General features: G+C 47.2%; 1 protein-coding gene and 1 non-coding gene across 9 annotated transcripts in view; one reads left to right on the forward strand and one right to left on the reverse strand.

The window, feature by feature from the left end:
• Window positions 1-353: 353 nt before the first annotated feature.
• LOC144503224 (18S ribosomal RNA) lies at window positions 354-679 on the reverse strand. Its single transcript, XR_013499451.1, has one exon. It is a non-coding gene; the product is annotated as an 18S ribosomal RNA (ribosomal RNA).
• Window positions 680-2,726: 2,047 nt separating this feature from the next.
• The window catches only part of med15 (mediator complex subunit 15), a 146,322-nt gene continuing 134,853 nt past the window's right edge, over window positions 2,727-14,195 (forward strand). For all 8 annotated transcript variants that reach the window (XM_078226766.1, XM_078226768.1, XM_078226770.1 and 5 more), the window contains exons 1-2: window positions 2,727-2,813; window positions 8,250-8,301. In XM_078226766.1, the coding sequence (XP_078082892.1) occupies window positions 2,736-2,813; window positions 8,250-8,301 (130 nt within the window). In that variant the 5' untranslated portion in view covers window positions 2,727-2,735. The remainder of the gene's footprint in view (window positions 2,814-8,249; window positions 8,302-14,195) is intronic.

The raw sequence follows: 14,195 nt of genomic DNA on the forward strand, positions 1-14,195 counted from the left end.
CCCGGGCTTGCCCCGGGCATCGACCCCGCCCCCGGGCTTGCCCCGGGCATCGACCCCGCCCCCGGGCTTGCCCCGGGCATCGACCCCGCCCCCGGGGTTTCCCCGGGCATCGACCCCGCCCCCGGGCTTGCCCCGGGCATCGACCCCGCCCCCGGGCTTGCCCCGGGCATCGACCCCGCCCCCGGGTTCGCCCCGGGGACCGCCCCCGGGACCGTCCCAGGGATCACCCCCGGGACCGTCCTAGGGATCGCCCCCGCCCCTGGGCCGCCCCTGCCCGTGACTACCCCCCACCGATAAATACCCTCTGCCCATGAATCTTTTAAGTTTCAGCTTTGCTAGCATAGTCCCTCTGGTACCCAAAGCTTTTGGTTTCCTGGAAGCTGCTCGACAGGTGACGTGAATAATGCCGCCGGATCGCGATTCGGCATCGTTTATGCTCGGAACTGCAACGGTATCTGATTATCTTCGAATCTCCGACTTTCATTCTTGATTAATGAAAACATTCTTGTCAAATGCTTTGCTTTTGTTCGTCTTGTGCCGGTCCAAGAGTTTCACCTCTAATGGCACAATTCGAATACCCCTGCCCATAAATACCCCTTTCTGTAAATACCACTCCCCATGAATACCCTGCCCATCAGTGCCCCCGCCTGTCGATGCCCCCTGCACATGAATACATAAATGCCCTCCCCCCATAGATGTCCCCTCCCCCCATAAATACCTATTCCATTTCAATACCCTCTCCGCATAAATGTGCCAACACCCCTTTCTCCCATCAGTACCCCAACACTCACCTCCCCAGCTAACTACCTCAACATGCCCCCACCCCCAGGTGCGACAGCCCCCATGGCTCATTCTCCCCGCCTTAACTTCCCCGTGCCCCCCCATGGCTTGCTCTGCACACTCTGGCTGGATGTTTGAGTGGATAATAACAGTGAGATAATCAGCACATATTCTGGAATAAAATTGCCAGCATGTTCTGACAGCCACATGTACGCTTAAAAACTCAAATACGGAGGTTGCTCATAGAAATCATAGAAACCCTACAGTGCAGAAGGAGGCCATTCGGCCCATCGAGTCTGCACCGACCACAATCCCACCCAGGCCCTACCCCCACATATTTTACCCGCTAATCCCTCTAACCTACACATCCCAGGACTCTAAGGGGCAATTTTTTAACCTGGCCAATCAACCTAACCCGCACATCTTTGGACTGTCTTAGATAGTCCAATTACTATTCCCGGCTTGGGTCACTGTCTGTGTGGAGTTTGCACATTCTCCTCGTGTCTGTGTGGGTTTCCTCCGGGTGCTCCGGTTTCCTCCCACAGTCCAAAGATGTGCAGGTTAGGTTGATTGGCCATGGTAAAATTGCCCTTGGTGTCCTGGGATGCGTAGGTTAGAGAGATTAGTGGGTAAATATGTAGGGATATGGGGGTAGGGCCCAGGTGGGATTGTGGTCGGTGCAGACTCAATGGGCCGAATGGCCTCTTTCTGTGCTGTAGGGTTTCTAAGATTCTAAGATTTCTAAGATACTCTACAAGGTGACTGATAGACCTGACACTGAGTCACTGCAATGGCATGAAATTGCAGTAGTTACCCACTGGTCCCCCACCAAAGATACCAGAAAATGTGAGGGTTCGTACCTTCAGGTGTAAGTAAATTTTTAACCCTGCCAATCAACCCTTCTGACTCTGAAAAATTATTTTTAAGAGTGTGGAGCATCATTCCTTCAGTCGTTAATCCATATTCGACATTTAAAACAAAACATTTTACTTTTGCTGTCCTATTTATCTTCCTCTTTTAGTCCAAACTGCCTTTTCCAACCTTCGTTTTCTATTTATGATTTAAGTTTTATTTATATTTCCTAGTTTATACTTCTTTGTTTTAGACTCTGCTTGTGGCTGTGGGGATCGGTTTAAGAGCCCCCTTGCTCTTTCTTTCTTTGCTCACAGGGCGTCACACTGAATCTGATTCTAGATTAGAGCAAGTCTCTGCTCAAGTCTTTGGGCAGCTATCAGCGAGGTTACCCGTGAGCACTGTTCCCTTGCTGTTGGTGGTAAGATCTGTTTGGTTAGTACCTGACCTGAGATGAGCAAATTCTACATGAATGTCTGCTCAGCTTCTGCCTGTGTACACGCAATGTTAAAAAGATAGCTGCCAGAGAATGCATCTCTCTGGGAGAATAACCTGCAGAGATGATCAGTACAACAACTGGCCTGCAGAGATGATCAGTACAACAACTGGCCTGCAGATTGCACATTGTGCTGTAAGTGTAATAGTCTGAACCGTGCTCAGTATTTTTGTTCTTTTCATGAGATGCAGGTGCCACTAAAAAGGGTCAGCATTTGTTGCCCATCCCTAATTACCCTCGAGAAGGCAATGGTGAGCCATCACTGAATTAATTGAACAAAGAATTACTGAAATAACTGATTAAAGAACTGTTCAGTCAGGCTGGAAGTTGTGCCTTTTATTAACTTATAAATTATTTTTTGATGAACAGACACAGGACTTTGGGAGTTTTTAAAAATAAATACCAGCCTGAGGATGTTTGTTATTGGGTGATTCTTGCTTTCTATGAATCCAGGCAGAGTTGAGTATGGGAGTTTGGAGTACACTTGGAAGACCCCATGTCTGGAGATGGTGCATGGAAAGCAAGCTCTGGGATTTCCCACTGAGCTGGGTGAGCTGCTGCAAGCCCTGTATGTCTAATGGCTGCTTTTCTTTACAGAGACGATGCAATGCGGTCAGCTGGAACTTCAACCGCCAAATCCAGTACAGAAATGGAAAACCATGTTTTCATGAAAGCAAAGACCAGGGTAAGTGAGGTGTCCCGGAATGTGCCAAGCTCGGTTGGAAATATCGTGCATTTTGGGATGTGGTGAGAATGATTGAGCTGCCAATCATCCATGGTAGCTTCTCATTCCTGCCTACCCCTCACTGTCTGCACACATCCATTCCCTCTGTCTCTGTATCCTTTGTCCTTTCCTCCCTCCGCTTCTTTATTCCTCTCACTCCCTTCCTGTTCCTCAACCTTCCATTTTTAGATGGGCTCTACCCGTAATCATTTTTCTGTGTTTGTGCTCACTGAAGGATTGGAACTTTCTAATTTGAACCCATTTTTGTCAGGATGAAACACATGCAGCATATTGGTTTAGAATACAGAGTGAAGCTCCCTCTACACTGTCCCCACCAAACACTCCCAGGACAGGGACATCACGGGGATAGATACAGAGTAAAGGACATATAGGAGGGTCGGAACTAAAGGTAGGGACTCAGGGTTGGTGTGTTGCCTACCAGGGGCTGGGGTCCGGGATGTGTCTGACAGGGTATTCAGGACTCTTAGGGGGGAGGGAGATAAACCACAAGTTATTGTACATGTGGGGACACACGACATAGGGAGGATAGGGGAAGGGGATATTAGGCAGGGATTTATGGAGTTGGGGTGGAAACTAAAGGCCAAGACTGACAGAGTGGTTATCTCTGGACTCTTGCCTGTACCACGGGATAGTTTAGAGAGGAATAGGGAGAGGGAAGGTTTGAATTCATGGCTGAGGGGATGGTGCAGGAGGGAGGGGTTCAGGTACTTAAGCAATTGGGGCTCGTACTGGGGAAGGTGTGACCTCTATGAGAAGGATGGTCTACACCTTAATCAGAAGGGGACCAATATCCTGGGGGGTAAATTTGCTAAGGCCATGCAAGGAGGTTTAAACTGATTCGGGGGGGGGGAGGGATCCTGAGTAGTGGGGCTGAAAGTGAGGGATGCATGGATGGGGACTGCAATGCACGGCATTGCAGAGGTGGGGTGGAGCAGGGTTTGAAATGTGTATACTTCAATGCCAGGAGTATTCGCAATAAAGTGGGTGAACTTGCAGCGTGGATCAGTACCTGGGACTTCGATGTTGTGGCTATTTCAGAGACATGGATAGAGCAGGGGCAGGAATGGATGCTGCAGGTCCCGGGGTTCAAATGTTTTAGTCGAAGTAGGGAAGGAGGTAGAAGAGGGGGAGGGGTAGCATTATTGGTCAGAGATTGTATCACAGTGTCAGAGAGGAGGTTTGATGAGGACTTATCTGTTGAGGTAGTATGGGCGGAGATTAGAAATAGGAGAGGAGAGGTCACCCTGTTGGGAGTCTTTTATAGACCTCCTAAAAGTTCTAGAGAGGTTGAGGAAAGGATTGCGGAGTCAATCCTGCTTAGGAGTGAAAGTAATAGGGCAATTGTTATGGGGGATTTTAACTTGACTAATATTGACTGGAATTGTTATAGCTCTAGCTCGTTAGAGGGGTCAGTTTTTGTTCAAAGCGTGCAGGAAGGTTTTTTGACTCAGTATGTAGACAGGCCAACTAGAGGTGAGGCTATATTGGATCTGGTGCTGGGAAATGAGCCAGACCAGGTGCTAGACTTGGAAGTTGGTGTGCATTTTGGTGATAGTGACCACAATTCGGTTACGTTCAGCTTAGTGATGGAAAGGGATAGGCATGAACCTCGGGCCAGTGGTTTTAGCTGGGGGAAGGGTAATTATGAGGCTATTAGGAGAGAATTAGGAAACATAGGTTGGACTAGGAGATTACAGGGACTGGGAACGTCCGACATGTGGAGTTTTTTCAAGGAGCAGCTACTGCGAGTCTGTGATAGGTATGTCCCTGTCAGGCAAGGAGGAATTGGTAGGGCTAGGGAACCGTGGTGCACCAAAAAAGTTTCTTTGTTGGTTAAAAAGAAAAAGGAGGCTTATGTTCGGATGAGACGTGAGCACTCGGGTAGTGCACTAGAAAGCTTTAGATTGGCTAAGAGGGAGTTGAAGAGCGAGCTTAGAAGGGCTAAAAGGGGACATGAGAAGACTTTGGCGGATAGGGTTAAAGAGAATCCTAAGGCGTTCTATAGGTATGTCAAGAACAGAAGGTTGGTTAGGGCAAGTTTAGGGCCAGTTATAGATGGCAGAGGGAAGTTATGTGTGGAACCAGAGGAGATTGGTGAAGCATTGAACCAATATTTCTCTTCGGTGTTCACGCAAGGGGACATGAATATAGCTGAGGAGGACACTGGGTTGCAAGGGAGTAGAATAGACAGTATTACAGTTGATAAGGAGGATGTGCAGGATATTCTGGAGGGTCTGAAAATAGATAAATCCCCTGGTCCGGATGGGATTTATCCAAGGATTCTCTGGGAGGCAAGAGAAGTGATTGCAGCGCCTCTGGCTCTGATCTTCAGGTCGTCGTTGGCCTCTGGTATAGTACCAGAAGATTGGAGGTTAGCGAATGTTGTCCCATTGTTTAAGAAGGGGAACAGAGACTTCCCCGGGAATTATAGACCGGTGAGTCTCACTTCTGTTGTCGGCAAGATGTTGGAAAAAATTATAAGGGATAGGATTTATAGTTATTTGGAGAGTAATGAATTGATAGGTGATAGTCAGCATGGTTTTGTGGCAGGTAGGTCGTGCCTTACTAACCTTATTGAGTTTTTTGAGAAAGTGACCAAGGAGGTGGATGGGGGCAAGGCAGTGGACGTGGTATATATGGATTTTAGTAAGGCGTTTGATAAGGTTCACCATGGTAGGCTTCTGCAGAAAATGCAGATGTATGGGATTGGGGGTGATCTAGGAAATTGGATCAGGAATTGGCTAGCGGATAGGAAACAGAGGGTGGTGGTTGATAGTAAATATTCATCATGGAGTGCGGTTACAAGTGGTGTACCTCAGGGATCTGTTTTGGGGCCACTGCTGTTTGTAATATTTATTAATGATCTGGATGAGGGTATAGTTGGGTGGATTAGCAAATTTGCTGATGACACCAAAGTCGGTGGTGTGGTAGACAGTGAGGAAGGGTGTCGTAGTTTGCAGGAAGACTTAGACAGGTTGCAAAGTTGGGCCGAGAGGTGGCGGATGGAGTTTAATGCGGAGAAGTGTGAGGTAATTCACTTTGGTAGGAATAACAGATGTGTTGAGTATAGGGCTAACGGGAGGACTTTGAATAGTGTGGAGGAGCAGAGGGATCTAGGTGTATGTGTGCATAGATCCCTGAAAGTTGGGAATCAAGTAGATAAGGTTGTTAAGAAGGCATATGGTGTCTTGGCGTTTATTGGTAGGGGGATTGAATTTAGGAGTCGTAGCGTTATGTTGCAACTGTACACAACTCTGGTGCGGCCGCACTTGGAGTACTGTGTGCAGTTCTGGTCCCCACATTACAGGAAGGATGTGGAGGCTTTGGAGAGGGTGCAGAGGAGGTTTACCAGGATGTTGCCTGGTATGGAGGGGAGATCCTATGAGGAGAGGCTGAGGGATTTGGGATTGTTTTCGCTGGAAAGGCGGCGGCTAAGAGGGGATCTTATTGAAACATATAAGATGATTAGAGGTTTAGATAGGGTGGATAGTGATAGCCTTTTTCCTCTGATGGAGAAATCCAGCACGAGGGGGCATGGCTTTAAATTGAGGGGGGGTAGTTATAGAACCGATGTCAGGGGTAGGTTCTTTACCCAGAGGGTGGTGAGGGATTGGAATGCCCTGCCAGCATCAGTAGTAAATGCGCCTAGTTTGGGGGCGTTTAAGAGATCCGTAGATAGGTTCATGGACGAAAAGAAATTGGTTTAGGTTGGAGGGTCACAGTTTTTTTTTATAACTGGTCGGTGCAACATCGTGGGCCGAAGGGCCTGTTCTGCGCTGTAATGTTCTATGTTCTATGTTCTATGTTCTAAAGCTTCCTCTACACTGTCCCCAACAAACACTCCCAGGACAGGTACAGCACGGGGATAGATACAGAGTAAAGCTCCCTCCACACTGTCCCCCATCAAACACTGCCAGGACAGGTACAGTATGGGGTAAGATACAGAGTAAAGCTCCCTCTACACTATCCCCAACAAACACTCCCAGGACAGGTACAGCACGGGGATAGATACAGAGTAAAGCTCCCTCCACACTGTCCCCACCAAACACTCCCAGGACAGGTACAGCACGGGGTGAGATGCAGAGTAAAGCTCCCTCTACACTGTCCCCATCTAACACTCCCAGGACTGGTACAGCACAGGGTTAGATTCAGAATAAAGCTCCATCTACACTGTCCCCATCAAACACTCCCAGGACAGGTGCGGCACAGGGTTAGATACAGAATAAAACTCCCTCTACAATGTCCCCATCAAACACTCCCAGGACAGGTACAGCATGGAATTAGAACAGAGTAAAACTCCCTCTATACTGTCCCCAACAAACACTCCCAGGATAGGTACAACACAGGGTTAGATACAGAGTAAAGCTCCCTATACACTGTCCCATCAAACGCTCCCAAGACAGTTGCAACACGGATTTAGAAACAGAGTTAAGCTCCCTCTACACTGTCTCCATCAAACACTCCAGGACAGGTACAGAAGAGGGTTAGATACAGAGTAAAGCTCCCTCTATGCTGTCCCATCAAACACTCCAGGACTGGTACAGAACGGGGTTAGATACAAAGTAAAACTCCCTCTGCACTGTCCCCATCAAACACTCCCAGGACAGGTACAGCACGGGGTTAGATACAGAGTAAAACTCCCTCTCCACTGTCCCCATCAAACACTCCCAGGACAGATATAGCACGGGGTTAGATACAGAGTAAAGCTCCCTCTACACTGTCTCCAGTAAACACTCCAAGGATAGACGGCACAGTAGTTAGCACTGCTGCATCACAGTGCCAGGGACCCGGGTTCGATTCCGGCCTTGGTTGACTGTGTGGTGTTTGTATGTTCTCCACGTATCTGCGTAGGTTTTGTCTGGGTGCTCCGGTTTCCAGAGTCCAAAGATGTGCAGGTTAGGTTTCTACTCCCAGATCTTTTACAGCATGCACTGCAGAGTGACTCACCTTCACTCTATCCCAATACAGTAAGGAGTAAAGTCCCCAGAACTCTGCAACCCTTTATATTTGGGATGTGGGGGTTGCTGGCTCAGCCAGCATTTGTTGCCCGTCCCTAATTGCCCTAGAATTGAGGCATTTTTGAGTCAACCACATCGCTGTGCATCTGGAGTCTCATGTAGGCCAGATCAGGTAAGGATGGTAGTGAGCCAGCTGGGTTTGTTGAATTCAATTTCACCATCTGCTGTGGTGAGATTGGAACCAGGGTCTCCAGAACATTACTCTGGGTCTCTGGATTACCAGCTCAGTGACAAAACCACTAGGCTACTGTCTCTTTTTTATTCTTTGCTAATTCTATATCCATGCTTTTATTGTCTCATTAATCCCGTGAACATTAATTCTGCTAAGTTTCTATCATTCTATTCTGTATTCCAACAGGAAGAGTATCTCAGTCTGGTGGCAAGGCTTATTCTGCACTTTCGAGACATTCGTAAGTATTCATAATTATCATTGTTTTTCAGAAAATGTTAATATTAGTACATCGTGTTGTGGTTAGTTTTAATTTTTCTGGAAATCAAACATGCCTTAACTAAGGAGTCATGAACAGTGCTGAACACTGCAATCATCAGCACCCTTCTGACCTTACAATGGAGGGAAGGTCATTGATGAAGTAGCTGAAGATGATTGGGGCTTAGACAATATGGGGCCAAATCGTCCAGTCTCCCGATCGACGGAATGTCTTGAGTCGAGATCTACATGGGAACTGCCAGGTAGCTAGCACTGCTTCCTCACAGCTCCAGGCACCCGGGATCAATTCTGGCCTCGGGTAACTGTCTGTGTGGAGTTTGCATGTTCTCTCCGTGCCTGCGTGGGTTTCGTCCGGGTGCTCTGGTTTCCTCCCACACTTCAAAGATGTGCGGGTAATTTTATTGCAGTGTTAATGGAAGCCTGCTTGTGACACTAATAAATAAACTAAGCTAATAGGTTAGGTGGATTGGCCATGGGAAATGTGTGGGGTTATGGGGATAGGGCGGGGGACAAGGCCTGGGTAAAAGACTCTGTCAGAGAGTTGGTGCAGACTCGATAGGCCAGATGTCCCCTTTTGCACTGGAAAGATTCGATGATTCGAAGCTCAAACTTCCAGTGTGCAATTCCCCTGCTTCTTGGGACCCTCCGCGAATGTCTGCAACTCTGAGCTCGAATCAGAGATATTGGACACTGTGTTTGATTTGATTTGATTTATTATTGTCACATGTATTAACATACAGTGGAAAGTGTTGTTTCTTGCGTGCTACACAGACAAAGCATACCGTTCATAGAGAAGGAAACGAGAGAGTGCAGAATGTAGTGTTACAGTCATAGCTAGGGTCGAGAAAGATCAACTTAATGCGAGGTAAGTCCATTCAAAAGTCTGACGGCAGCAGGGAAGAAGCTGTTCTTGAGTCGGTTGGTACGTGACCTCAGACTTGTGTATCTTTTTCTCAATGGAAGAAAGTGGAAGAGAGAATGTCCGGGGTGCGTGGGGTCCTTAATTATGCTGGCTGCTTTGCCGAGGTAGCGGGAAGTGTAGACAGAGTCAATGGATGGGAGGCTGGTTTGCGTGATGGATTGGGCTACATTCATGACCTTTTGTAGTTCCTTGTGGTCTTGGGCAGAGCAGGAGCCATACCAAGCTGTGATACAACCAGAAAGAATGCTTTCTATGGTGCATCTGTAAAAGTTGGTGAGAGTCGTAGCTGACATGCCAAATTTCCTTAGTCTTCTGAGAAAGTAGAGGCGTTGGTGGGCTTTCTTAACTATAGTGTTGGCATGGGGAGACCAGGACAGGTTGTTGGTGATCTGGACACCTAAAAACCTGAAGCTCCCGACCCTTTCTGCTTCGTCCCCATTGATGTAGACAGGAGCATGTCCCCCTTTATGCTTCCTGAAGTCGATGACAACCTCCTTCATTTTGTTGACATTGACGGCTCAGGGTTGATGAGCTGGAGTCTGAGCTTCGGACACTGCGACATATCAGGGAGAGGGAGCGTTACCTGGACACTGTTTCAGGAGGCAGCCACACCCCTTAGACTAACTAATTCAGCCGGGGGTCAGGGACAAGAGGGTGTGGCTGCTAGTGAGGCAGGAAGTGGGATCCAGAAGGTAGAGTTGCAAGAGCCTCAGTCCCTGAATCTGTACAACAGGTTTGAAATTCTTGCTCCCAGTGTGGACGGGAACGGGGACTGCAGGGAGGATGAGCAAACTGCCCACGGCACCGTGGTACAGGGAGCCGTTCAGGTGGAGGAAGAAAAAAGAAATGTAGTTGTAATTGGGGATAGTATAGTTAGGGGTATTGACACTGTTCTCTGTGACCAGGATCGAGAATCCCGAAGGTTGTGTTGCCTGCCTGGTGCTCGGGTCCAGGATATCTCATCTGGGCTGCAGAGGAACTTGGAGTGGGAGGGTAAGAATCCAGTTGTAGTGGTCCACGTAGGTGCCAACGACATAGGCAGAACAGGAACAGAGGTTCTGCAGAGGGAGTATGAAAAGCTAGGAGCCAAATTAAAAAGCAGAACCAACAAGGTGGTAATCTCTGGACTACTACCTGAGCCACAAGCGAATTGACGCAGGGTCAATAAGATTACGGAGGTAAATGCGTGGCTCAAAGATTGGTGTGGGAGGAATGGGTTTGAATTCATGGGACATTGGCACCAGTATTGGGGAAGATGGGACCTGTTCCGATGGGATGGTCTTCATCTGAATCGTGCTGGGACCAGAGTCCTGGCGAATTGTATAGCCAGGGCTGTAAATAGGGCTTTAAACTAAATAGTGAGGGGGTGGGTTCAGGGGTATGGGGAATTACAAAATCAAAGGTAAAGGAGAGGGTACGAGTGCAGGTTAATGATGAGGACATTCATCTAGTTAAAGGAGTCAAGGGCTCAGGCAGAGTAAAAAAGGTGACAAACACAAGAAGGGAGGTGGTCAACGCCGCAGTGCAAGGAGATGGTCTGGGGAAGGATAACCAGTTTGCGACAGGTAGGGACAGAGCGTGCAATCAAAAGAATGCACTAACAAATCGGGTCCATATAAAGGCTAGCATAAAGACACTTTAGCTGAATGCACGTAGCATTCGAAACAAAGTGAATGAGTTGATGGCACAAATCAGTACAAATGGGTATGATCTAGTGGCCATTACAGAAACGTGGTTGCAGGGTGACCAGGACTAGGAACTGAATATCCAGGGCTATCAGACATTTCGGAAGGATAGACTGGAAGGAAAAGGAGGTGGGGTAGCTCTGTTAATTAAAGATAACATCAGGGCGGTAGTGAGAGACGATATAGGCTCTAAGGAGCAGAATGTGTATTCGTTGTGGGTGGAGATGAGGAATAGTAAGGGGAGAAAGTCACTGGTGGGCGTGGTCTATAGGCCCCCAAATAATAACTTTGAGGTGGTCGGGCTATAAACAAGCAAATAATGGATGCGTGCAAAAACGGAACAGCAATAATCATGGGGGATTTTAACCTGCATATTGATTGGTTGACTCAAGACGGACGCGGTGGACTTGAGGAAGAGTTCTTAGAATGCTGTCGGGATAGTTTCCTCGAACAGTATGTTAAGGAACCTACGATGGAGCAAGCTATCTTGGATCTGGTCCCGTGTAATGAGACAGGTAAAATTAATCATCTTCTTGTGAGGGATCCTCTTGGAATGAGTGATCACAATATGGTTGAATTTCTAATACAAATGGAGGGTGAGAAAGTAGGGTCCCAAACCAGTGTCCTCTGCTTGAACAGAGGGGAGTACAATAGGATGAGGGCAGAATTGGCTAATGTAGACTGGGAGCGCAGACTAGTTGGTAGGACAGCTGAGCAACAGTGGCGGATTTTTAAGGAGATTTTTCTCAGTTCTCAGCAAAAATATATTCCTGTGATAAAGAAGGAATGTCAGAAAAGGGATAACCAGCTGTGGATAATGAAGGAAATAAAGGAGAGTATTAAATTAAAAACCGATGCGTACAGAGTGGCCAAAACTAGTGGGGAATTAGAAGATTGGGAAAGCTTTAAAAAACAACAAAGAACTACTAAGAAAGCGATAAAGAAAGGAAAGATAGATTATGAAACTAAACTAGCACAAAATATAAAAACTGATAGTAAAAGTTTTTACAAATATATAAAAAGGAAAAGAGTAGCTAAAGTAAATGTTGGACCCTTAGAAGACGGGAAGGGGAATTTAATAATGGGAAACGAGGAAATGGCCGAGGCCTTAAACAAGTTTTTTGTGTCGGTCTTCACGGTAGAGGACACAAATAGCTTACCGAAAATTGACGGTCGTGGGACTGTAGGGGGTGAGGTCCTTCAAATGATTACTATTACTAAAGAGGTAGTGCTTGGTAGGCTAATGTGACTAAAGGTAGACAAGTTCCCAGGCCCGGATGGAATGCATCCCAGGGTACTGAAAGAAATGACAGAAGTAATAGCAGATGCGTTGGTTGTAATTTATCAAAATTCGCTGGACTTTGGGGAAGTGCCGGCTGATTGGAAAACAGCTAATGTGACGCCACTGTTTAAAAAAGGAGGTAGACAAAAGGCGGGTAACTACAGGCCGGTTAGCTTAACGTCCGTAGTTGGGAAACTGCTGGAATCCATCATTAAAGAAGAAATAGCAGGACACCTGGAAAAAAATGGTTTGATCAAGCAGATGCAGCATGGATTCATGAAGGGAAAGTCCTGTTTGACGAATTTACTGGATTTTTATGAAGATGTAACGAGTGCAGTTGACAGAGGGGAACGGGTGGATGTGGTGTTTTTGGATTTCCAGAAGGCGTTCGATAAGGTGCCTCACAAAAGGTTGCTGCAGAAGATTAAGGTACACGGAGTTGGGGGTAAAGTGTTAGCGTGGATTGAGGATTGGCTATCTGACAGGAAGCAGAGAGTTGGAATAAATGGGTGTTTTTCTGGTTGGCAGTTGGTGACGAGTGGCGTGCCGCAGGGATCGGTGCTGGGGCATCAACTGTTTACCATATACATCGACGATCTGGAGGAGGGGACCGAGTGTAGGGTAACAAAGTTTGCGGATGACACAAAGATGAGTGGGAAAGCGAATTGCATGGAGGATGCGGAAAGTCTGCAGAGAGATTTGGATAGGCTAAGTGAGTGGGCGAGGATCTGGCAGATGGAGTATAACGTTGACAGGTGTGAGGTTATCCACTTTGGAAGGAATAATAGTAAAATGGACTATTATTTAAATGGTGAAAAATTACAACATGCTACTGTACAGAGGGACCTGGGGGTCCTTGTGCATGAATCGCAAAAGCTCAGTTTGCAGGTGCAGCAGGTGATCAAGAAGGCAAATGGAATGTTGGCCTTTATCGCGAAGGGGATGGAGTATAAAAGCAGGGAGGTCCTGCTGCAATTGTACAAGGTACTGGTGAGGTCGCAACTAGAGTACTGTGTGCAATTTTGGTCCCCTTATTTGCGGAAGGATATATTGGCCTTGGAGGGAGTACAGAGAAGGTTCACCAGGTTGATACTGGAGATGAGGGGGTTAGCTTATGAGGAGAGATTGAGTAGATTGGGCCTGTACTCGTTGAAGTTTAGAAGGCTGAGGGGAGATCTTATAGAGACATATAAGATAATGAAGGGGCTAGACAGGGTAGAGGCAGAGAGATTCTTTCCACTTAGAAAGGAAACAAGAACTAGAGGACAGAGCCTCAAAATAAGGGGGAGTCAGTTTAGAACAAAGTTGAGGAGGAACTTCTTCTCTCAGAGGGTAGTGAATCTCTGGAATTCTCTACCCATTGAAGCAGTGGAGGCTACCTCGTTAAATATGTTTAAAGTCACAGGTAGATAGATTTCTGATCAATAAGGGAATTAAGGGTTATGGGGAGAGGGCGGGTAGGTGGAACTAAACCACTATCAGATCAGCCATGATCTTATTGAATGGCGGGGCAGGCTCGAGGGGCCAGCTGGCCTACTCCTGCTCCTATTTCTTATGTTCTTATTATGAGAGATTATTGTTGCCGCACCAGTTCATCAGATTCTCTATCTCATTCCTGTACTCTGTCCCATCATTGTTTGAGATCCGACCCACTACGGTGGTGTCGTCAGCAAACTTAAAAATCGAATTGGAGGGGAATTTGGCCACACAGTCATAGATGTATAAGGAGTATAGTCGGGGGCTGAGAACACAGCCTTGTGGGGCACCGGTGTTGAGGATGATCGTGGAGGAGGTGTTGTTGCCTATCTTTACTGATTGTGGTCTGTGAATTAGGAAGCTGAGGATCCAGTCGTAGAGGGAGGTGCTGAGGTGTGTACTTAGCTGGCTAGTTGCCCAGGAAATGTTATAACAATGACCTCAGCATGTTCCAAAGCACTTTATCATTAAGTGCTTTCGAAGTGTTGTCA

This window comes from Mustelus asterias, chromosome 13 (genome assembly GCF_964213995.1).
Source record: "Mustelus asterias chromosome 13, sMusAst1.hap1.1, whole genome shotgun sequence".
In the NCBI taxonomy this organism is placed as follows: domain Eukaryota; kingdom Metazoa; phylum Chordata; class Chondrichthyes; order Carcharhiniformes; family Triakidae; genus Mustelus; species Mustelus asterias.